Genomic DNA, 26,033 nt, shown 5'->3' on the forward strand with positions numbered 1-26,033 from the left:
ATATTTGTTCATTTCAATAAATAATAATCAAATGCAGACAGTTATTTAACAATATGTTAAGGATTAGTTACATTTATACAGTCTTACAGTTACAAACGGCCCTTTGAGGGCAACCATAATGCTGATGTGGCCCGGGGTGAAAATGAGTTTGACACCCTTGCTTTATACTGTACCTTTACTAAAAAGCACTGAACCCTGAACTCATTAAACCCTGAACTCACTGAACCCTGAACTCACTGAACCCTGAACTCACTGAACCCTGAACTCACTGAACCCTGAACTCACTGAACCCTTAATTCACTGAACCCTGAACTCACTGAACCCTTAACTCACTGAACACTGAACTCACTGAACCCTTAACTCACTGAACCCTGAACTCACTGAACCCTGAACTCACTGAACCCTGAACTCACTGAACCCTGAACTCACTGAACCCTGAACTAAAAGTACGAACAAAAAGCAGAAATACAACCCTGGGGTTACGCCCAATCAGCTGCTTCCTCTAGTCCGCTTCCACCAATCAGCTGCTTCCTCTAGTCCGCTTCCACCAATTAGCGGCTTCCTAAAGACCACTTCTTTTGAAGTGTGAGGGAACGTTTTTAAACCAACGCTGAACCAACCGCTCCAGGGCCCCGCCCACACGCTGCTCCACCGCTCCTGGGCCCCGCCCACACGCTGCTCCAACCGCTCCTGGGCCCCGCCCACACGCTGCTCCAACCGTTCCTGGGCCCCGCCCACACGCTGCACCAACCGCTCCAGGGCCCCGCCCACACGCCTGCTCCAACCGCTCCTGGGCCCCGCCCACACGCTGCACCCACCGCTCCTGGGCCCCGCCCACACGCTGCTCCAACCGTTCCTGGGCCCCGCCCACACGCTGCACCAACCGCTCCAGGGCCCCGCCCACACGCCTGCTCCAACCGCTCCTGGGCCCCGCCCACACGCTGCACCAACCGCTCCTGGGCCCCGCCCACACGCTGCTCCAACCGCTCCTGGGCCCCGCCCACACGCTGCACCAACCGCTCCATGGCCCCGCCCACACGCGGTGGTGTGCTTGGTGTGGTTTATTAGTATTGTTCATCCTTTGCTGCCAGCGCACATTTGAACACTCGCGATACTCCAGGGCTCGGCGTGAATTAGGAAGTTCCGGGAATTGAAAATGGCTTCGATGGCTCAGTCCGAGTGTTGGACCGAGGACGCGGTTTGTCCCATCTGCCTGGATTTCTTCACCGATCCGGTGATGCTGGAGTGCGGGCACAACTTCTGCCGCTCCTGCATCACGCAGAGTTGGGACAGGGAGGGGAGAAACTCCTGCCCGGAGTGCAGAGAGGAGTTTGCAGACCGCAGCCTCAGGATGAATCGGGCCCTGGTGAGTATCACCGAGAAAGCTCGAACACTCAGCCCGAAAACGGAAAGCAAGAAAAGTAAACTTCACTGCGAGGAACACCAGGAAGAACTGAAGCTGTTTTGCGAAACAGACAAACAACTAATCTGCCTGATCTGCCGAGACGCGCGGGAACACAGAGAGCACCTCTTCATGCCGATTAAAGAAGCAGTGGAAATCTTCAAGGTAAAAAAAACAAAGAGCATCTGGTGATTTTCCATTTCCGCCTTTCGCAGAGACCGCACCCTCGGCGACTGCTGTTTTGCACTCAGTTTCCCACACGAACCACCCCTTCCCCATGAACCCGCCCCACCTTCAGTAAGACATGAGACACCTGTGGCTATACCTTCTCCCTTACAATAGACAATAAGTGCAGGAGGAGGCCATTCGGCCCTTCGAGCCAGCACCGCCATTCAATGTGATCATGGCTGATCATTCTCAATCAGTACCCCGTTCCTGCCTTCTCCCCATAACCCCTCACTCCGCTATCCTTAAGAGCTCTATCCAGCTCTCTCTTGAAAGCATCCAACAAACTGGCCTCCACTGCCTTCTGAGGCAGAGAATTCCACAGATTCACAACTCTCTGACTGAAAAAGTTTTTCCTCATTTCAGTTCTAAATGGCCTACCCCTTATTCTTAAACTGTGGCCCCTTGTTCTGGACTCCCCCAACATTGGGAACATGTTTCCTGCCTCTAACGTGTCTAACCCCTTAATAATCTTATACGTTTCGATAAGATCTCCTGTCATCCTTCTAAATCCCAGTGTATACAAGCCTAGTCGCTCCAGTCTTTCAACATATGATAGTCCCGCCATTGCGGGAATTAACCTAGTAAACCTACGCTGCACGCCCTCAATAGCAAGAATATCCTTCCTCAAATTTGGAGACCAAAACTGCACACAGTACTCCAGGTGCAGTCTCACTAGGGCCCTGTACAACTGCAGAAGGACCTCTTTGCTCCTATACGCAACTCCTCTTGTTATGAAGGCAAACATTCCATTGGCTTTCTTCACTGCCTGCTGTACCTGCATGCTTCCTTTCAGTGACTGATGCACTAGGACACCCAGATCTCGTTGTACGTTCCCTGTTCCTAACTTGACACCATTTAGATAATACTCTGCCTTCCTATTCTTACCACCAAAGTGGAAAACCTCACAATTATTCACATTAAACTGCATCTGCCATGCATCCGCCCACTCACACAGCCTGTCCAAGTCACCCTGCAACCTCATAGCATCTTCCTCACAGTTCACACTACCACCCAGCTTTGGATCATCTGCAAATTTGCTAATGGTACTTTTAATCCCTTCATCCAAGTCATTAATGTATATTGTAAATAGCTGCGGTCCCAGCACTGAGCCTTGCGGTACGCCACTAGTCACTGCCTGCCATTCTGAAAGGGACCCATTTATCCCCACTCTTTGCTTTCTGTCTGTCTTACACCCATCAAGGGACCCCTGAGAGAGAGAGAGAGGGGGGTATTTGTGCACCACCTGTTACCCTCACCCACTGCATCCCGTGTTCCCGGCGAGCCCTCCATTACACCGGCGAGGCGAGAGGGTAGATTGAGCCACCGGTTCCGCGAGTACCCCTGCCAAGCCCCGATGGATCTACCGGTTGCTAATCAGTTTAACTCTCCTTTGCATTCCTACGCTGACTTTTCTGCCCTGGGCTTCTGTTTTGCTTGATTGCAAACTGAAGGAATAGCGCCTCAAATTCCGCTTGTCAAGCTCGGAATTTCTCGTGTAATTCTTTCAGCATAAACATTAACATTTACAGTTTGTAGGTAACCAAACTACATCCATACATAACAAACCAACACCACCCACAACACTTTAATTCCCAACTATTACTCTACTAATCATTCCTCTATTAATCTTACTTATAACTTATTTATTTATCTTATTACTCTTATTATCTGTGTTTTCCTACCTTTTCTCCTTGTTCTGTATTTTTATGCTCACTTTGAATTGCCATTGCAGTATTACAGTATAGCAAAGGGGATTACAGAGGCATGAGGCAGGAGCTGGCCAAAAGTGACTGGAAGGAGGCCCTAGCAGGGAAGACGGTAGAACAGCAATGGCAGGTATTCCTGGGAATAATGCAGAGGTTGCAGGATCAATTTATCCCAAAGAGGTGGAAAGACTCTAAGGGGAGTAAGAGACACCTGTGGCTGACAAGGGAAGTCAAGGACAGCATAAAAATTAAGGAGAGGAAGTATAACATAGCAAAGAAGAGTGGGAAGACAGAGGATTGGGACTCTTTTAAAGAGCAACAAAAGTTAACTAAAAAGGCAATACGGGGAGAAAAGATGAGGTACGAGGGTAAACTAGCCAATAATATAAAGGAGGATAGCAAAAGTTTTTTTAGGTACGTGAAGAGGAAAAAAATAGTCAAAGCAAATGTGGGTCCCTTGAAGACAGAAGCAGGGGAATTTATTATGGGGAACAAAGAAATGGCAGACGAGTTAAACCGTTACTTTGGATCTGTCTTCACTGAGGAAGATACACACAATCTCCCAAATGTTCTAGGGGCCGGAGAACCTAGGGTGATGGAGGAACTGAAGGAAATCCACATTAGGCAGGAAATGGTTTTGGGTAGACTGATGGGACTGAAGGCTGATAAATCCCCAGGGCCTGGTAGTCTGCATCCCAGGGTCCTTAAGGAGGTGGCTCTAGAAATAGTGGAAGCATTGGAGATCATTTTTCAATGTTCTATAGATTCAGGATCAGTTCCTGTGGATTGGAGGATAGCAAATGTTATTTCATTTTTTAAGAAAGGAGGGAGAGAGAAAACGGGTAATTATAGACCAGTTAGTCTGACATCAGTGGTGGGGAAGATGCTGGAGTCAATTATAAAAGACGAAATTGCTGAGCATTTGGATAGCAGTAACAGGATCATTCCGAGTCAGCATGCATTTACGAAGGGGAAATCATGCTTGACAAATCTACTGGACTTTTTTGAGGATGTAAAGAGGAAAATTGACAGGGGAGAGTCAGTGGATGTGGTGTACCTCGACTTTCAGAAAGCCTTCGACAAGGTCCCACACAGGAGATTAGTGGGCAAAATTAGAGCACATGGTATTGGGGGTAGGGTAGTGACATGGATAGAAAATTGGTTGACAGACAGAAAGCAAAGAGTGGGGATAAATGGGTCCCTTTCGGAATGGCAGGCAGTGACCAGTGGGGTACCGCAAGGTTTGGTGCTGGGACCCCAGCTATTTACGATATACATTAATGACTTAGATGAAGGGATTAAAAGTACCATTAGCCCATTTGCAGATGATACTAAGCTGGGGGGTAGTGTGAATTGTGAGGAAGATGCAATAAGGCTGCAGGGTGACTTGGACAGGTTGTGTGAGTGGGCCGATACATGGCAGATGCAGTTTAATGTAGATAAGTGTGAGGTTATTCACTTTGGAAGTAAGAATATAAAGGCAGATTATTATTAGGAGCAAAGAGGTCCTCCTGCAGTTGTACAGGGCCATCATGAGACCGCACCTGGAGTACTGTGTGCAGTTTTGGTCTCCAAATTTGAGGAAGGATATTCTTGCTATTGAGGGTGTGCAGCGTAGGTTCACTAGGTTAATTCCCAGAATGGCGGGACTGTCGTATGTTGAAAGGCTGAAGCAATTAGGCTTGTATACACTGGAATTTAGAAGGATGAGGGGGATTCTTATTGAAATATATAAGATAATTAGGGGATTCGACACATTAGATGTTGGGGGAGTCCAGAACAAGGAGCCACAGTTTAAGAACAAGGGGTAGGCCATTTAGAACGGAGATGAGGAAGAACTTTTTCAGTCAGAGAGTGGTGAAGGTGTGGAATTCTCTGCCTCAGAAGGCAGTGGAGGCCAGTTCGTTGGATGCTTTCAAGAGAGAGCTGGATAGAGCTCTTAAGGATAGCGGAGTGAGGGGGTATGGGGAGAAGGCAGGAACGGGGTACTGATTGAGAGTGATCAGCCATGATCGCATTGAATGGCGGTGCTGGCTCGAAGGGCTGAATGGCCTACTCCTGCACCTATTGTCTATTGTCTATTGAAATGTGCTATATAAATAAACTTGCCTTGCCTTGCCTTACTAGACCAAGTTACTGGGCCCAAACCTCTCCTGCATTGGTGCAGCACCCTCTCCTCCATCCCTCGCCCCCTTCCCCCTCTCCTCTCCACCATCCCCCTATTCCCCCTCCCCCCTGCCTCCCCTCCCTCCCTCCTCCCCTCCCCCTCCCTGCCCCAGCTCACAACCCCCTCCCCCTCCCTACCCCCTCCTCCCTTTCCCCCTCCCCTTCCCCTCCCCCACTGCATCCCCCTTATCCTCCATCCTTCTCCCTCCCTCCCTCCACCCGCCCTCCCTCCCTCGGAGATAGATTTAAACTTTAAAATGTGAATAACTTAAAAAATATCACACCGATTTCAATGAAACTTCTTCCATTAGCACCAAAGGGACGACGTTGAGTAAGATGGGCCTAAAATTGTCGCGCTATCGTGTTCCGCTTTGGCTGTAGTTCAGGAACAAACAAACAAACAAACAAGGGTTTTAGTATAGAGATGCCACACCTGGCAGTGCAACCATTTCCTCCTTCCCATCCCCAACCCCTCCCCATCTATATTCTTTCCTCTGGCTTTACAATTCGCACCTCTTGTTTCCTTACTTCCCTTATTTTTGTCTTTTCATGTATGGCCTTTGACCAACCTGCTGCCAAACCCCTACCCCTCCCCCCCCCCCCCCCCAGGGGGGAGGAATGATGGGCCAGGAATGCATCTGCTAGGTGATAGGTGGATACAAGTGATGGGGGCATCACTTGGCCAGATGTATTCCTGGCCCATCTTTCCCACCTACTCCAATCAGTCCAAAGAAAGATTCTGACCCAAAATGTCGCCTACGGCTCTCCACCGATACGCTTCCTGACCCGCCAAGTTCCCCAGCAGTCTGTGTATTTTTGTAAACGTTCATGTACAGTTCCGTTTCTGCAGTCCATTGGTTCCGTCTGGTCTAATTCTTTTACTGACTGAATCTGAACCTCAATCCCAGGAGAAGATTAAAACATCTTTGGAAACTCTCACAAAAAATAAATCAGCGATGGAGGAAATGGAGCAGCAACAGAAAGAGAAGATTTCTGGAGTCCAGGTAAGGTTTCCAGTTTCCCTTCTCTGATCTTGTGCTATTTGTCTTAGATTCCAGGCTCGATAATATTGACCTTCACCTTTCATTTGACAGGAACAGTATCAGAACCTGGTGACCTACATCACATCGGTATTTGCTGAACTGCGCCAGATTCTCAATGAGAAAGAGCTGCTCTTTCTCAAGGATCTTCTGGAAGAAGAGAACAGCGTTCTAAATCCAATGGAAAAGAATCTCCGAGCGATTCAAGAGGAGATAAACTCTATGCCAGAGAAATGCTTGAAGCTACAGGATCAGCTGAACCTAACGGACAGTTTGATGTTTCTGAAGGTAAGGGGTTACATTTTCAGTTTGGTTTAGAGTAAGTTTCGGGTCGAGACCCTTCTTCAGACCTGCTGAGTTACTCCAGCATTTTGTGAATAAATACCTTCGATTTGTACCGACCGGCATCTGCAGTTATTTTCTTATACTTAACAGTTCCTCTAATTTGGATGTTTTTTTACAAATATTCTCCCATTCCTTATGTTTCTGAAGGTAATGTCGTAGTTGTAGGAATTTATAAAAAGTCATGAGCTGGTAGATTAAATTCCTGTGCAAGTTGTTCGAATGACTTCGTGATCTGTCCATTAAACACTTGGGCGATATATATTAACCCCTTGTTTGACCAATTGTTATACCCTGAGTCCATAGTAGAAGGTAAAAAATCTGGGTTTATCACTATTTTAGTGGCCATACAAATGGAATTCGACAGTTTTAATTTCTTTCGTACTTCTGACCATATTTTCAATGTTCCTTTGATACAGTCATTACCCACCCTAAGCCTCTGTGCCATTTCAGTCAAGAATGGGAGTGATTCCAACGGTACATTTTGACAAGCATTTTGTTCCATTCACCATCTTTCATCCTGAACATATTCCAATCCTGAGGCCATCTTTGTCCCTATCTGCATTGGCGGTGGATATCTCCGCCCATCTCACCAACGTCCTTCCTCAGCCGAATCCACCTGTCAATTGCCAATACTTGCCCTGTGTCCTTCTCCTTGCCCCTCTTTACCAGCTCTACCCCCTCTACTCCACAAGACACAAGAAGGCTCCGGTACCGAAGCATCATCGGTACATGCCTGCTCCCGAATCCGCCATGTCTTGTGTCTCTGAATAAATGGTGCGTTTGTTCCAGGGCCATAGTTACTGCTTTCCTTACACAAGTACAGCTGCACTCTACTCTGGATCAGCAGTTATGACACTGAGCTAGTAATATCTTTCCATGTTTACTGGGCCTAATTCTCACGCAGACTCACGTAATATCTCCTCACAAGCTGGCGAAATAACTTTTGCAAGCATAGAAACATGGAAAATAGATGCAGGAGGAGGCCATTCAGCCTTTCGAGCCAGCACCGCCATTCATTGTGATCATGGCTGATCGTCCACAATCAATAACCCGTGCCTACCTTCTCCCCATATCCCTTGATTCCACTAGCTCCCAGAGCTCTATCAAACTCTCTCTTAAATGCATCCAGTGATTTGGCTTCCACTGCCCTCGATCAAGTCAAGTCAAGTCAATTCAATTTTATTTGTATAGCACATTTAAAAACAACCCACATTGACCAAAGTGCCGCACATCAGTTGAGGTACTAAGAAACGAACATACAATGGCACACAAACATAGCAGCACATACATAAACAGTTCACAGCGCCCCCTCAGAGGGCCTCAAACGCTAGTGAGTAGAAATAGGTTTTGAGCCTGGACTTAAAGGAGTCGATGGAGGGGGGCAGTTCTGATGGGGAGAGGGATGCTGTTCCACAGTCTAGGAGCTGCAACCGCAAAAGTAGAGAATTCCACAAATTCACAAATCTCTGGGTGAAAAAGTTTCTTCTCACCTTGATATTAAATGGCCTCCCCTTTATTCTGAGACTGCGGCCCCTGGTTCTGGACTCGCCCAACATTGGGAACATTTTTTCTGCATCTAGCTTGTTCAATCCTTTTATAATTTTCCATGTTTCTATAAGATCCCCTCTCATTCTTCTAAACTCCAGTGAATACAAAGAGGTGGGGGTAAAGGTTGGTAGATGTTCTGGGTCGAGAAGCTACACCAGCATTGGAAGCCGGGATCTGTTGGCAAATTGTAACAATTTGGCTGAACTTCCTTGCTGTCACGATGTGGAAATTAATTGATCTTTCTGTTGTTATGTATTTCAGGAGGAAACTCTTCGGAAGAGGAGGTGAGGCTCGCTGTGTTGTTTTTGGAATATAACTCAGGAAACATTGGACGTTGGTCTTCTAACTAGTTGTTTAATTAATGCAGGGTGAGTGATGAAGCCCTGACGCTGTCAGTAGCAGAGGGTGCCCTGGCCGTTGAAAGGTTCGATCGCCCATTTTTGTTGAACACGGTGTTCACGGAAGTGCCCGCTGGCGTTCCAAGAGGTAAAACCTAAAAAAAAAAGCCCATTGGAGATATTGAAGTATCAGTTATATGTAAAGGGTCTATTTACTACCGGAATCGAAGGTATTTATTCACAAAATGCAGGAGTAACTCAGCGGGTCAGGCAGCATCTCAGGAGAGAAGGAATGGGTAACGTTTCGGGTCAAGACCCTTCAGACTGATGTCAGGGGGGGCGGGACAAAGGAAGGATAAAGGTGGAGACAGGAAGTTAGAGGGAGAACTGGGAAGGGGGAGGGGAAGAGAGGGACAGAGGAACTGTCTAAAGTTGGAGAAGTCAATGTTCATACCGCTGGGCTGCAAGCTGCCCATGCAAAATATGAGGTGCTGTTCCTCCAATTTCCGGTGGGCCTCACTATGGCACTGGAGGAGGCCCATGACAGAAAGGTCAGACTGGGAGTGGTAGGGGGTGTTGAAGTGCTCAGCCACCGGGAGATCAGGTTGGTAATGGCGGACTGAGCGAAGATGTTGAGCGAAACGATTGCCGAGCCTGCGTTTGGTTTCGCCGATGTAAAGAAGTTGACATCTAGAGCAGCGGATACAATAGATGAGATTGGAGGAGGTGCAGGTGAACCGCTGTCTCACCTGGAAAAACTGTTTGGGTCCTTGGATGGAGTTGAGGGGGGAGGTAAAGGGACAGGTGTTGCATCTCCTGCGGTGGCAGAGGAAAGGAATCATTTGTCTGAAGAAGGATCTCGACCCGAAACGTCACCCATTCCTTCTCTCCAGAGATGCTGCCTGACCTGCTGAGTTACTCCAGCATTTTGTGATACCTTTAATACCGGACTGGTGAGGCACTTCAGACACGAATTACTTCCTTTGTCCAACAGGTGTAACCCTCTCTCCATTGATACCCTCTTGATTCAACGTATGTATAACACACTTTCGAATTGTCTTCAGCCCTACTCGCCAAGGAACCTTGTAGGTCAGCAAGGGGGAGATTGAGGACAATGTGGAGAGTGGATCAAATGCATTTGAAAGTACGGACACGCAAGGCCGGTTTCATGCACACAATGGGGTTGATCTGCTAAAAGCTACTGATTTCAATGCAGTGAAGCGGGTGAATGTATGGTCACGATTACTAAAGGGATCTCTGATGTTGAAGGCATTGCAAAGACATGGTTGATAAGAGGCGAAGGACAGATAGCTCAAAGAATCAGGATCCAGGTGTTTCCGATGTGATAGGGAGGGATGTTAAAGAACTGTGCCACTGATGATAGAAAATGTCGCAACTGCATTGAGAGAGATTATCCTAGACTGACGAGGCAATAGAGTACGGATAGTGTACGGTGGTAACAAAGGTTCAATATCTGAACTGATGTGGAGGAAGGAACTACAGATGCTGCTTTAAACCGAAGATATACACACAATGCTGGAGTAACTCGCGGGACAGGCAGCATCACTGGACAGAAGGAATGTCTGACGTTTCGGGTCGAGACCCTTCTTCAGTCCGCCTCTGCCTACCTGATCTCCCAGCTGCTAAACACTTTAGCTCCCCCTCCCATTCCTACTCTGACCTTTCTGTCCTGGGCCTCCTCCACTGTCAGAGTGAGGGTTTGGAGAAACAGCACATCCTATTTCACACCCCAGCGGTATGAATATTGACTTCGCTAAATTCAAGTAACCCTTGCTTTCCCTCTCTCTCCATCCCTCCCCCTTCCCAGTTCTCCAACCAGTCTGACTGTCTCCGATTACATTTTGTCTCTGTTTGCTTTGATTCCACATATTCCTTGATCTCCAACCCCTTTGTCTCGTTTTCACACCTTACACTACCTTATATCTGTATCTCCCTCTCCCCTGACTTCAGTCTGAAGAAGGGTCTCGACCCGAATCCTCACCCATTTCTTCTATCCAGAGAGGCCGCCTTTCACGCTGAGCTAATCCAATATTTTCTGTCTATCTTCGGTTTAAACCAGCATCTGCAGTTCCTTCTTACGCAAGGGTTACTTGAAGTTATTGAGATTAATATTCATACCGCTGAGTTGTAAGATGCCCAAGTGGTATTTCGCCATGTCTGTTGCAACATATTCTAGGATATTGGGCGTGGCAAGCGAAGAGATTGCGGCAGCGTTGACTGCATTTTTGAAACCTGTTTAACAACAAACAAAGTGAGTGAATCGGCGACCAGAGGACATCGGGTTAAGATGAGGGAGTAAGGACTTAATAGGAATCTGAGTTAGGAAAAGGGGATGTACAACGATATCTGGGTGTTCTAGTGCATCAGTCACTGAAAGGAAGCATGCGGGTACAGCAGGCAGTGAAGAAAGCCAATGGAATGTTGGCCTTCATAACAAGGGGAGTTGAATATAGGAGCAAAAGGTCCTTCTGCAGTTGTACAGGGCCCTAGTGAGACCGCACCTGGAGTACTGTGTGCAGTATCCATATTTGAGGAAGGATATTCTTGCTATTGAGGGCGTGCAGCGTAGGTTTACTAGGTTAAATCCCGGAATGGCGGGACTGTCATATGTTGAAAGACTGGAGCGACTAGGCTTATATACACTGGAATTTAGAAGGATGAGTGGGGATCTTATCAAAACGTATAAGATTATTAAGGGGTTGGACACATTAGAGGCAGGAAACATGTTCCCAATGTTGGGGGAGTCCAGAACCAGGGGCCACAGTTTAAGAATAAGGGGTAGGTCCTTTAGAAACGGAGATGAGGAAAAACTTTTTCAGTCATAGAGTTGTGAACCTGTGGAATTCTCTGTCCCAGAAAGCAGTGGAGGCCAATTCTCTGAATGCATTCAAGAGAGAGGTAGATAGAGCTCTTAAGAATAGCGGAGTCAGGGGGTATGGGGAGAAGGCAGGAACGGGGTACTGATTGAGAATGATCAGCCATGATCACATTGAATGGCGGTGCTGGCTTGAAGGGCCAAATGGCCTACTCCTGCACCTATTGTCTATTGTGTCCTAACAAAGAGTGGTGGGTGTATGGAACGGGTTGCCAGAGGAGGTAGTTGGTGCACGGACTATCCTAACGTTCAAGAAAGTTAGACAGGTAGATGGATAGGACAGGTTTGGAAGGATATGGGTCAAACGCAGGCAGGTGGGACTGGTGTAGCTGGGACATGGCGGATGCTATGGGCAAGTTGAGCCGAAGGTCCTTTTTCCACGCCTTATCAGGACTAAGTTACTAATCAAGACTTTGTCGTTCTCTGCCTTAAAAATATCCATCGATTTGGCCTCCACAGCTTTTTGCTTCCATGAATTCCACAGATTCGCCACCCTGTGACTGAAGACATTAGAAATATTTGTCCTTTTATTCCGAAGCTTTCGGCTCTAATCCCAGACTGTCCTGCTAGGTAAACATCCACTCCACATCCGCTCGATCCGAATGCTGGTTTGATGTTGTTGGAGTTCTTGATGCCAATTTGTAGTCAACGCAGTCCATTATTCCCATCCCTGATTCTCCTTCCCGCAATCCCGAAACTCCTCCTCCTCGTCTTTCTATCCCACTCAGTTCCTTCCACTTCATCCGAATACGGCTCATTGTCCCCCATCACCGGGCTCACCGAGGTACAATGAAAAGCCTATGTTGTGTGCCAACCAGTCGGCAGAAAGACAATACACGATTACAATCGAGCAGCACTAATGAACAGATGCGTGATAAAGGGAACAACGTGAATAGCATGGGACCCATACACAAATAAAAACATTTCTTCCATCGAACGTGTCCAAAGGTACAGGCAGCTCGTTTTGTTACAAATACCTATGAGAGAGAAGCGAGTGTTACCGAACTTCTAAATTCATTGGGGGGGAACACTCTCCAAGACAGACGTAAAGCCCACCGTTTGACCTGTTTTTACATAATGTTTTATGGTCGGCTCGACATAGATTACCACATCTACACCAAACACAAACCCATCGGGTGTAGATGAGGGCATTCGATTCAATAGACAATAGGTGCAGGTGTTGGCCTTTCGGCCCTTCGAGCCAGCACCATCATTCAATGTGATCATGGCAGATCATTCTCAATCAGTACCCTGTTCCTGCCTTCTCCCCATAACCCCTGACTCCGCTATCCTTAAGAGCTCTATCTAGCTCTCTCTTGAATGCATTGAGAGAATTGGCCTCCACTGCCTTCTGAGGCAGAGAATTCCACGGATTAACAACTTTATGACTGAAAGAGTTTTTCCTCGTCTCCGTTCTAAATGGCCTACCCCTTATTCTTAAACTGTGGCCCCTGGTTCTGGACTCCCCCAACATTGGGAACATGTTTCCTGCCTCTAACGTGTCCAACCCCTTAACAATCTTATATGTTTCGATAAGATTCCCTCTCATCCTTCTAAATTCCGGTGTATACAAGCCTAGCCGCTCCAGTCTTTCAACATAGGACAGTCCCGCCATTCCAGGAATTAACCTAGTAAACCTTTGCTGCACGCCCTCAATAGCAAGAATATTCTTCCTCAAATTTGGAGACCACAACTGCACATAGTACCCCAGGTGCGGTTTCACTTGGGCCCAGTACAACTGCAGGAGGACCTCTTTGCTCCTATACTTAACTCCCCTTGTTATGAAGGCCAACATTCCATTGGCTTTCTTCAATTTGAGATACCAGCTACCAAGACAGATGAGTATAGCAATTCATTCTTCCCTCGCACAATTGAAGCATGGAATAGTCTTCACCCTACTGTAGTTACTCAACCAGACACAACTAAATTTAAGGCAGCTCTTCTTCTCCAATAGGCCCTTCTACCTTAAGTCCATACCCCGCCACCTCCAGTATAAATTCCGTTTGGAATATTTCGGAGGAACAAAGAACCAAGAACCGGGCTCTGTTGCTCTGAGGGCGTCACCACATCTCGCTGTCCCCATCGTCTTCTCCCACCTCTGCACAAATGCAACTCCACCACGTCGGAAAAGGGCTTTCTTCTCCACTCGACGTTAAAACCCCGCGCAATCTTTCAGTTGGCCGACCGTTTGTGTCCGAGGCCGAGTCTCCCGACCCCCCCCCCCGGGAACTCTCTGATTCTCTGCTTCTCCCCCCAGTCTCCGTCGCCCTGGATGTGGAAACAGCGCATTGGCAGCTCCACGTGTCTGGTGATCGTAAGAGCATGCAATATGTCGGTGGCAGGCGAAGACTCCCTGACACCGGGAAGAGGTTTATGCAAAATATGTGCGTCCTGGGATCGGAAGGATTCACATCGGGGAGATATTACTGGGAGGTGGGGATCGGGTCAAATCAGGGCTGTAGTCTGGGAGTCGCCGCAGAGTCTGTAGACAGGAAGGGTGCGGGCGTCCTGACCCCAGAGACTGGAGTCTGGAGCATCAGGCGAGATGGTAACGACGTTAATGTAGGCACCTCCCCTCCATCCCGTCTCCCCGTCCGGCCCATCCCCGGGAGGGTGGGAGTTTATCTCAGTTACGAGTCCGGGACAGTTTCATTTTACGACGCGGACACCAAGTCCCATCTCCACACCTTCACTGGAAATAAATTCACGGAGAAACTGTATCCTTTTTTCTGGACGTGGGTTGGAAACCAGTGCCTGAGAATCTGCTCCGGTTCCGCTCCGGGTGTGTGAAGGGGGTCGGGTCCCGGGACCGGCGTCAGGAGCGGGGCTCAGGGGCTGTGGGGCAGAAACCCGGTGGACAACAGGTCGGCGCTGAACGGCTCCCATTTAATCCCCAAATTCCGCGTCGTAAAAACACCAGTGAGCGCGGAAATAAAACCAGGGGGAATGTAAATGTGGGAAGAGAGAAATAAACTGCTACAGAAATCAGAGCTGTCGATCCGTTCATTTTAACGCGTTGACCGCGTCCAGCAACGGAACAGAAATTACTTTTGTGAAAATATAAAGATTGAAACAATCGCCCTTCCAGCGGGTTCGGCAGCGGCCGCGGGACCTGAGCTCCGGGCTCCCCCTGATTCTAATGTCCGTCTGTGGTATAATGAAGTGGCGCTAATTTTATCCGGGTGAGGGCGGTATAGGTCCGACTGACCAGGTGTAAATAGGAAAATAACTGCAGATGCTGGGACAAATCGAAGGTATCACAAAATGCTGGAGTAACTCAGCAGGTCAGGCAGCATCTCAGGAGAGAAGGAATGGGTGACCTTTTGGGTTGAGACCCTTCTTCAGTCTGTAGTGGGGTCTCGACCCGAAACGTCACCCATTCCTTCTCTCCTGAGATGCTGCCTGACCTGCTGAGTTACTCCAGCATTTTGTGATACCTTCGAGGTGTAGATTGGAAGGACGAACGGAGCTAGAAATTACATGGAGTGAGAAGAATAAGGATGAACGTTGGCAATGGGAAGGTACAGAAAATATTGGAAGTTGTGGCGCGTCGACAAGCCCGAAATGAAGGCGAGGAGCCAGGTGTTTCGGGAGGGACTTTATTAGCTGTTGTTCTCTTGTCCAGTCGGGTCTGCAAGGGAACGATCGCGCCCTAAACCCCCTGGCCTTTATCCCTGTCGCTAAGGGCCGCTCCCGGACTGGTCCCTTCCCGTACCGAGGTGTTCGATAGTGATATGGCCCGATCCTTGGGAGCCCCCCCCTCCTCCCCCACAGAACAGGAGGCACCAAACGCACCGGCGGGCGCAGAACCCGACCGGACCGCGTACGGATGTCGGCCGGCGGAGGCACAGGTTGAGGGAGCCGCGAAGGGGGGCGACCTCGCGGCCGAGGCTGGGCAATCAGCCCAGGCTGGTCAATGTCCAAATGTGCCCGCTTTACGCGGTCAGTCGACACGACCCCCCCATGTCCAGCACACAGGTTGTCTGCCCGTGCTCCAGCACCCGGTACGGGCCCCGATACGGCCTCTGGAGCGGCGCCCGGTGCGCGTCACGGCGCTGGAAAGCATAGGGGCAAACCCGGAGGGCCGATAGCCCGTGTGGGCGGAATGCCCCATGGCGGGATGTCGGCACGGGTGCGAGCTTGCCAACTCGCGAAGGCGCTGTAGGGCGGATGAGGGCGGTCCCTGCTGCCCTGGCGCCGAGGGCACGAACTCCCCGGGCACCGTGAGCGGCGACCAGTACACCAGCTCCGCCGAAGATGAGGACAGGTCCTCCGGATGCCCAGCCAGACCCACGGCAGTGCGACCATCCAGTCCGGGCCGGAGAGTCGCGCCTTCAGCTGCCGGAGGAACCTCTCCACCAGGCCGTTTGCCTGCGGGTGATAGGCCGTGGTGTGGTGCAGCCGCACGCCCAACAGGCGAGCCATGGCCGCCCACAGCTGAGAGGTGAACTGTGGCCTCCTCCGGTCTGACGAGATGACCACCGGCACCCCAAAGCGAGCAATCCAGTGCGCGGATAACACACGAGCGCATGTAGCTGTGGATGTGTCAGCCAGCGGTATGGCCTCCTGCCACCGCGTGGAGCTGTCCACCACCGTGAGGAGGTGGGTGATGCCCCGGGACGGCGGGAGAGGCCCCACAATGTCCACGTGCAGGAGGGATGCAGGTGCCGGCGGTAGAAATAGCGGGTGCCGTCCACCGTGATGCCCCGCAGCTGAAATTGAGCCTCAGCCTGCTGAAAACAAATCGGAGGCCGGGCGGTCCAGAACGTCGGTAGTTTGACGGGAGACCGCGTCGAGAGACAGGGCCTGGTCGGCCTGTGAGGCGGACGGAGGGGTGGCTCTGTGTTTTGACTCCATTACGACACCAATGGAGCGTCGGGGTCACCAATGTGGCCGGTCGATAAGCCCGAAATTAAGGCAGGGAGCCCGAAATGAAGTGTTTCGGGGGGGACCCTCGGAACACAGCTACCAGCCTTGGAGGGCATCTACAACACACGATGCCTCAGAAAAGCCACCAGCATCCACAAAGACTCCTCACACCCCTGCAACAGTCTGTTCGAATTTCTACCATCGGGCAGACGATACAAGGCCTTCTACGCCCGCACCTCCAGACTCAGGAACAACTTCATCCCCAGGGCCATAGCTTCTATGAACCGGTCCTGCTGAGCCGGATGGTCACATCACACAGTGATCCGACACAGATCTACTTGCACTTTATTCTGTTTTAAAACTGTTCTAATTTGTTTCATTGGGTTGTTTAAATTAATACTGATTAACTAATTAATTTATTGCGTCGTATGGGAGGCGCATTCCCAATCTCGTCATACCCCTGTACAATGACAATAAAGATAGATTGTATTGTATTATATTGTATTAGGTCTTGTTCTCTTGTCCAGTCGGGTCTGGAAGAGAACGATCGCGCATAAACGATGCAGGAAGATTGTTCCCGATGTTGGGGAAGTCCAGAACAAGGGGTCACAGTTTAAGGATAAGGGGGAAGTCTTTTAGGACCGAGATGAGAACGTTTTTTTTCACACAGAGAGTGGTGAATCTGTGGAATTCTCTGCCACAGAAGGTAGTTGAGACCAGTTCATTGGCTATATTTAAGAGGGAGTTAGCTGTGGCCCTTGTGGCTAAAGGGATCAGGGGGTATGGAGAGAAGGCAGGTACAGGATACTGAGCTGAATGATCAGCCATGATCATATTGAATGGCGGTGCAGGCTCGAAGGGCCGAATGGCCTACTCCTGCACCTATTTTCTATGTTTCTATGTTTCTAAACCCCTGCCCTTTATCCCTGTAGCTGATGGCCCCCACGGACTGGTCCATTCCCCTGCCGAGGGGTTCGATAGTGACAAGGCCCAACCCTTGGGAGTCGCCACAAAGTCAGTGTTAAAGTCCAGAGGAAGTAACGTGTCCAGTTCAATAGACTGTTCAGATGTTCCTCGGGATGTTGGCTGAGAAAGTGCGGGAAACTAAATGCAGAATTCAGCCTGAGAGAGGGATGGGGAATCACAGTGGCGGCGGCCGGAGACTCAGGGTCTCCTGCGAGCAGCGGACGGGAGAGAACGCAAAGCGGTCCCACAATCTGTGATTGGTGTCGACGTGGAGAGCGGACCACAGTGTGAGAGGCAAAGGCAGCAAAACAGCAAATTTGAGGAAGGATATTCTTGTTATTGAGGGCGTGCAGCGTAGGTTTACTAGGTTAATTCCCGGAATGGCGGGACTGTCATATGTTGAAAGACTGGAGCGACTAGGCTTGTATACACTGGAATTTAGAAGGATGAGAGGAGATCTTATCGAAACGTGTAAGATTATTAAGGGGTTGGACACGTTAGAGGCAGGAAACATGTTCCCAATGTTGGGGGAGTCCAGAACAAGGGGCTACAGTTTAAGAATAAGGGGTAGGCCATTTAGAACTGAGACGAGGAAAACTTTTTCGGTCAGAGAGTTGTGAATCTGTGGAATTCTCTGCCTCAGAAGGCAGTGGAGGCCAATTCTCTGAATGCATTCAAGAGAGAGCTAGAGAGAGCTCTTGAGGATAGCGGAGTCAGGCGGTATGGGGAGAAGGCAGGAACGGGGTACTGATTGAGAATGATCAGCCATGATCACATTTAATGGCGGTGCTGGCTCGAAGGGCCGAATGTACTCCTCTGGGACCTATTGTCTATTGGCAGCTCATTGAATTAGGAGACGTCACAAGTGAGTCATTGCTCCATCAGGAAGGGCCATTTGCTTCTTGGCGGATGGTAAGAAGAAGATAAACACGGAAGTAAGTACATCATGGTTTATTGTGGGTTTTTTTACAGAGTAATATATCAACATATCTGTTGGCCTGCTGCAAGTATTTATTCCGTCGCTAGACACATGACAATAAAACTCTTGAAACTTCGCGACAATGAAGAAATAATTGCTCGATTATAGAAACATAGAAAATAGGTGCAGGAATATGTCATTCGGCCCTTCGAGCCAGCACCACCATTCAATATGATCATGGCTGATCATCCAAAATCAGTACTCTGGATTTTCCCCCATATCCCTTAATTCCCTTAGCCCTAAGAGCTAAATCTAACTCTCTCTTGAAAACATCTAGTGAACTGGCCTCCACGGTCTTCTGTGGCAGAGAATTCCACAGATTCACAACTCTCTGGGTGAAAAGGTTTTTCCTCATCTCAGTACTAAATGGCCGACCCCTTATTCTCAAACTTTGACCCCTGGTTCTGGACTCCTCCAACATCGGGAACATTTTTCCTGCATCTACCCTGTCCAATCCTCTAAGAATTTTATATGTTTCTACAAGATCCCCTCTCATTCTTCTAAATTCCAGCGAATACAAGCCCAGCCGACCCAGTCTTTGTTTTTTTTATAATTCTATTTTGATTTTGATTTTCCAGTTCCATACATTCCACAATGATACACATTCTCATTCACCTTAAACCCTCCGTAGTTAACAAATACTGCATATCCCAAAATAAATCATACCACAGGTATTGGAAGCACTACAAGGATGGGTAATGACTTACTGGACATTTGATCATATCCAAAACTTAACTACATACACAAACAAAAACAACTAAAACCAACATTTGGGGTATACCTCTATAATATTTCATCACTACTTCTGGAGCGGTATGAAATCAAGGAAAATGAGATAGGACACGGAAGTAGGATACAAAGATCCGCTTTAAACAAATGATGGCCGTACGGGCATAATGTACAACATCCATTTTTCCCACCTTTTCAAAAATATTCCCTGTTGCAATCTTAAAGCAAAAGTTATCCTTTCCATTATAAAAATATCATATACAATGTTAATCCAGTCATCCACATTAGGTTTTCCAGGTTTCAACCACTTCCTAGTAATAGCTTTCCTGCTGGCAGCACTTAAGATCTGGAAAAGATACTTATCTTTAATAGAAGCTTTTTGTACTGGTAAAGCACCAAAATATAAAAACTCAAATTTAAATGGAATATCCATATAAAAAACTTTTTGTAAAACTTTACGAATCTCCTGCCAAAATGGGATCACTGATACACAAGACCAAAATATGTGAAAATGGTTTACCTCAAGGCACCCACATTGTCGCCAGCATGAAGAAGAATTTGTGTAATGCCTTTTTTGAACTGGTGTAATAAAAAACCTAATAAGGGTTTTCCAGCAAAACACTCGCCAAACATTTGAACTTGAAGTTTTCCATTGTATCTCACATAAGCTCTCCCAGGTTTCTTCCTTTAGAACCAGATTACCTTCCCTTTCCCATATCTGTTTTACATGCAGTGAGTTGCCTTTTCTCTGCCGTAAACCCTTGTATAATTTTGAGATGGTTTTCTGTTTTGAGCCTCCATGGTAAGCATCAATAAATACATTTAACAAAATATTATCCCATTTTACTTCTGCACATTCCTTTTGTATTTGATCTATATAATGGCGAATTTGAAGGTATCTATAGAAATCATCATTATTCAAACCAAATTGCCTCTTCAGATTCTCAAAGCTGTTCATAGACCCCTTATGTAAAAATGTGCAATATGATGTCAAACCTTGAGAACTCCATCTTTTAAAACTAGTGTCCTGTCTTTTTGGTACAAAATCTGGATCAAACGTGCACCATCTCAAAACCTTCACAGCATCCCTCAGATGATTTTGGGTAACGACCTTATTCCATACCTTAAGTGATAATCGAATCCATGGGTTTCCCAAATTAATTAACTTATTTGTTAACTCCTTATCTCCGATTGCAGCCTGAATCGGAAATTCCTCTGTTATAGCAATCTCAATCTCCTTCCATCTAGCACAATAGTCGGGGTTGCACCAATAAATTAATGTTCTCAGCTGAGCAGCTGCATAATAGTCTTTCAAGCACGGGAGTGCAACCCCACCTTTATTTTTGGTCAGTTGTAACCCCTGGTATCTGATTCTTGGTCTTTGTCCCTGCCAAATATACCTCGAGATATGTTTATCCCATTCTTGAAATTGTTGGTCTGATATATCTAGTGGAAGTGATTGAAAGAGATACAACAGCCTCGGTAACATAACCATTTTGACCGATTCAATACGAGATCCAAAATTAAGATAAGGTATTAGGTCCCACCTCCTAATGTCTTCCCTGATCTTATTGTTCAATGGGAGGTAGTTAAGCAAGTGCAGTTTAGTCAGATCTATTGGAATGTTTATTCCCAGATATCTCATGGATTCTGCATCCCACCTCAAATTAAACTTTTCCCTTTTACTGAGGGGCTATATTTGAAACTAAGAATTTGTGTTTTTATAACATTTAACTTATAGCCAGAGAAGGATCCATATCGTTACAAAACATAAAATAACTGTAACAAAGACTGTTCAGGGTCTGACAAATACACCAATACGTCATCGGCAAATAAAGAAATCTTTTGTTCCCCTACTTTCATTACTATTCCTTTGATATTATTATTCAGGATAATCCACTGACTCAAAGGTTCGATAAAAACCGCAAATAAAAGGGGGCTGATTGGACATCTCTGTCTTGTTCCTCTTTCTAGCAAAAATGGTTTTGAAACTACTCCGTTAATTTTAATTCTTGCACTTGGGCTATCATAAAGAGCCTGTATTGTTTTAATAAAAGTATTGTGAAATCCAAATCTATCTAAAACTCTAAGCAAAAAAGACCAATTTACACAATCAAAAGCTTTTTCGGCATCTAACCCAACTAGGACTGCTTCTAAGTTAAATTTTGTTATGTGGTCAATTATGTGCAATGTCCTTCTAATGTTGTCTTGGGTTTGTCTCCCTCGAACAAACCCTGTCTGATCCAGGCTAATAATTTGTGGTAGCAAACACTCTAATCGTTTGGCCAGTATGTGAGTAAAAATGTTGTAATCCTGATTGAGTACGCTCACTGGCCTAAAATTACTGCATACAGATTTATCTTTTCCCTCTTTCGGAATCAATGAGATTACTGCCTCCTTCCAGGAGGGGGGTATTACGTTCTCTTTGAGAACCCAATTGAAAGTACGTTGTAACGTAGGGACCAATGAGTCCACCATTACCCGCTACCATTCTGAAGGGAACCCGTCTGGGCCCGGGGCCTTATTTGGTTTAAGATGTACTACAGCAGACCTAACTTCTTTCTCTGTTATTTCAGCTACAAGGGACTTACTCTGTTCACTGGTCAATTTTGGCAAATGAATCTCATTAAAGAAATCCTCCACTTTCTCCCCACTGATTTGAGGTTGTAAATATAATCTTTTGAAATATATATCAAAACAATTTTGTATTTCCTTCAATTTATAGTGTGTAAAATTAGTTACAGGGTGTTTTATTTTATGAATTGTGTTCTCTGCCTGTTGTTTTTTTAGTTTATTGGCTAATAATTTACTGGCTTTTCCTCCTCCATCATAATATTTCTGTTTTACAAAAAGCAACTTTTTTTCTATATCTTTTGTATAAATATCATTTATTTCATTCTTCTTCTTCACAAGTAGTTCTCGGATTTTTTGATCATTTGTATCCTTATGGTTTTGTTCCAGTTGTTTCAGTTCCACTTGCAGCCGATCTAACTTTTCATGTCTAGCTTTCTTTATGTGAGCACTGTATCCTATTATCTTGCCCCGAAGCACCGCTTTACATGCATCCCACAGTATCAGAGGTGAAACTTCGTCATTGTCATTTAGTTCCAGATACTCTGTAATATCATTCTTAATCTGTTCTTTCATATGAGTCAGTACATATGTATTTAATCTCCATAAAGTGTCTCTTTGATATCGATCAAGAAGTAGTTTTAAATACACAGGACTATGATCTGAAAGGTCCATGCTCCCCACCTCGCAGCTTACAACCCTATGAAGGTCTTTTCCAAAGGTAAGAAAATAATCAATCTGAGAATATGCCAAATGTGTATTAGAAAAATATGTGTAGTCTCGTTTTGACAAATTTAGTTCTCTCCATACATCAATTAATCCAATATCATTCATTGCCAAATTAATTTTTTAATTTATCAATTTCGTCTGAGCTATATGAACATTCGAAGAGTCCAGTTTAGGATTTAATCTAACATTAAGATCCCCCCCACAGATTAATACTCCCTGGGTTTCAGATATTATCAAATCAAACACTTGTTTAAAATTTTTCCAATCCGAGTTGGGAGGAGCGTAAATATTTAACAGAGTAACCAATGAGCCGCCTAAATTATCTCTCATGAAGATATATCTCCCCTCTGGATCTCTCTTTTCAAAGGTGGGACCAAAACTTATATTGCTAGAGATTAATATTGCCACCCCCCTCCTATGACCAGCACTATATGATGAGGAGTACTGATGTTTAAAGCCCAGTCGTTTTAGTTTAGCATGCTCTGTTGAAAGGCCATCTCGACTCTCTCTTTATTTTGGTTAATATCTTGCTTCTCTTAATAGGATTGATAAGGCCATTCACATTATAAGTTACTATTTTAACTGTTTGCATTTAGTGTCCAATAAGTAGAAGAAATAAAAGTATATAAACCATACCAGCTCCAGTATCCATGCACGAAACAGCCCCCAAAAAACAACTACAGGACAAAAACACAATAATAACACTAAAGTAAATAAACGGACTTCCAACTGTGGGGTCCTGATTTTGACCCTATTAAAGCCCTGATGGTGAGAGGGCTTTGAGATGTTGCCTCTCCCCCTGACAGGTGGGAGAGGGCCGTCTTCTAACGGTGGCTCTTCCGTTCCAAAGCTGTCCATCTATCCGGCTACCCGGTTAGAAGAGTCCACCCGACATATACGTAATATCCGTGTTCATAGCCTATACCATGCTCGTTTAATGTAACGAGTAAAAACAAGGCCTTAAAGTCTGTCCTCCGATGGGAGATGGGTCCTGAAACTCCCCAACATCAAAACTCGACTCACCCGCTTCCTTTGGTCACCTCTGCCGTTCGAACCTTTCGGTTCAGTCATTATCCCGAGTCCTGGCGTCTAAAAGCCTGTAACTTTTCCTTGAAATCCACTTTCCTGACCGTTCTCTCCCGGTTCCCCGGTCTCCCGGCACTACGCCAAGTGAGATGCTGGATCCGCTCCAAAAGGGACTCCGGGTGTTTGATGACCGACACTGGGAGTCCCCTCTTCGCCATATCCTCCGTCGCCTCCCCCGCCGATCCATATACCACTGTTCCCTCCTGGTAGAAAACTCTTAACTTGGCCGGAAATGGAGTTTGAAATCTGATTTTCTTCTCCTTCAGGATTCTTTTCGCTTCGGTGTATTCCCTCCGTTTTTATAACACATCTGGCGCATAATCGTGATCCAGGTTAACTCTCTTCTCGAGGTATTGAAATCCTCTATTCTGCCAGGCCAGTCTAAGCAGCTCCTCTTTCATCCTGTAACTTGACAACTTGGCCACCATGGACTTCGGTCGGGCATCCCCGGGCGGCTTCGACATCAGAGCTCGGTGCTCTCTCTCTACCCGTAGTTTAAAGGCGGCCGGAAGCCCCAGTCCTTCCCTCAACAAACTTTCCACAAAATCCACCATTGACGGGGAGTTCTCCTCTGCTCCCTCTTTAACTCCATGAATTCGGATATTTTCACGTCTGGAGCGGCTCTCTATATCCGTCAGTTTGGCATCTAGGTATATTTGGAGTTGCAGCAGCTCCGTCACCACGTCCTCTGCCACCTGTAGCCTGTTTTCAGCCGCGTCAATCCTCTCTTCCGCCTCCCCGATTCTGGTGTTCGTCTCAGTAATTTCTTCCCGAATTCCGTTCAGCTGCTCACTATTGTCCTTTCTAAACTCTCTCAACTCTTTCAATATGAGGCTGAGGTCCGCTCTCTCTCTCGTTCCTTATCTGGGTGCATTTGCTTATCATCGTCCTCCCTTGCACTGCTAGCTGAGGAGGCTCGGCTAGGCCCTTCCCCCTCACCATCGAAAAACTCCATCTGCGTCGACTTTTTACTCTTTCCTCTAGGCATAATCCTGACCCACAATATTTACGAAACTGCCACAAAAGTTTTGGAAATATTCGAGTTGTAGTGGGTAAATATTAACTCAAAATGTCGGGAGCTCTTACCCTAATCTGCCATCTCGTGGCTCGTTCAACCGGAGGTCCCAGTCTTTCATCATAAGTCCCAGTCTTTCATCATACATCTGTCCCGCCATCCCGGAAATTAACCTGGTGAACCTACGCTGCACTCTGGCAATAGCAATAATGTCCTTCCTCAAATTAGGAGACCAAACTTGCACACAATACTCCTCCAGGTGTGGTCTCGCCAGGGCCCTGTACAACTGCAGCAGGACCTCCTTGCTCAACTCAAATCCTCTCGTAATGAAGGCAACATCCCATTGCCTTTCTTATTGGTTGTTGGACAGTTACCGGGGCGTAGCGGGGTGAGGGGGTGAGGGGGAGGGGTCGTGGTCGGGGGCTTAGGTCGAGAGAACGAGCAGATTTGGACACCGTCCGGAGAGCAGCGCCGGTGACAAGAACGCAATCTAGGAGGACGAGGAAAAGGTGAAAGAAACAAGGAGGCGGACAAGCTGAAGAAGGGTCCCAATCTGAAACCTCGTCTGTCCAGTTCCCTCTACAGACGCTGTCCGACTCACTGAGTTACTCCAGCACTTTGTCTTTTGTTGAAGATTCCAGCATCTGCAGTCTCTTGTGACTACAAAGACACCGAGCTCCGATTTCCTCTTTCACTTGGGATAATAAATGCTTTTGATATTATAATAATAATAATAATACATTTTATTTATATAGCGCTTTTCATATACTCAAAGACGCTTTACAGAGATTTTGAGAACATAGGGAAATTAATAAATAGATAAATAAGTAAATAAATAAATGAACAGAGAAAGGAGACAGTAGGTGAGGTGACCTTCAGTGGTTGAAGGCAGTACTGAACAGGTGAGACTTCAGCGATGTTTTGAATGTGGTGAGTGTGGGGGAGTCTCTAACGGTTTGGGGTAGTGAGTTCCATAGGGTGGGAGCAGCGATGGAGAAAGCCCTGTCCCCCCAGGATCTGAGTTTAGTCCGGACGTGGGGGGATAGGAGATGGGCAGCGGCAGAGCGGAGGGTGCAGGTGGGAGTGTGCCTGTGGAGGAGGTCGGTCAGGTAGGATGGGGCCAGGTTATGGAGGGCTTTGTAGGTTATGAGGAGGATTTTGTACTGGATTCTCTGGGGGATGGGGAGCCAGTGGAGTTTATAAAGGACGGGGTGATATGGTCACGGATCGAGGTGTGTGTGAGTAGACGGGCAGCAGAGTTTTGAATGTATTGAAGTTTATTGATGATTTTTGAGGGTGCGCCATAGAGGAGGCTGTTGCAGTAGTCCAGACGGGAGGTGATGAAGGCGTGGATGAGGGTTTCTGCAGCTGTGGAGGAGAGGGATGGACGGAGACGGGCAATGTTTTTGAGGTGGAAGAA

The 26,033-nt window shown here is 47.0% G+C and overlaps 1 protein-coding gene and 1 pseudogene across 2 annotated transcripts in view; one reads left to right on the forward strand and one right to left on the reverse strand.

Moving 5' to 3' along the window:
• The window catches only part of LOC144602583 (uncharacterized), a 56,075-nt gene that overhangs the window by 15,501 nt on the left and 14,541 nt on the right, over positions 1–26,033 (reverse strand). The window contains exons 7-8 of the mRNA XM_078415711.1: positions 10,947–11,026; positions 8,824–8,928 (exon numbers count right to left, since the gene is read on the reverse strand). Coding sequence (XP_078271837.1) covers positions 8,824–8,928; positions 10,947–11,026 — 185 coding nt within the window. The remainder of the gene's footprint in view (positions 1–8,823; positions 8,929–10,946; positions 11,027–26,033) is intronic.
• On the forward strand, positions 1,129–14,642 carry LOC144603016 (zinc-binding protein A33-like; annotated as a pseudogene). Its single transcript, XR_013548521.1, has 6 exons — positions 1,129–1,567; positions 6,411–6,506; positions 6,597–6,830; positions 8,697–8,719; positions 8,803–8,921; positions 13,927–14,642. The product of XR_013548521.1 is annotated as a zinc-binding protein A33-like (transcript).

Source organism: Rhinoraja longicauda, chromosome 19 (genome assembly GCF_053455715.1).
Source record: "Rhinoraja longicauda isolate Sanriku21f chromosome 19, sRhiLon1.1, whole genome shotgun sequence".
Taxonomy (NCBI): domain Eukaryota; kingdom Metazoa; phylum Chordata; class Chondrichthyes; order Rajiformes; family Arhynchobatidae; genus Rhinoraja; species Rhinoraja longicauda.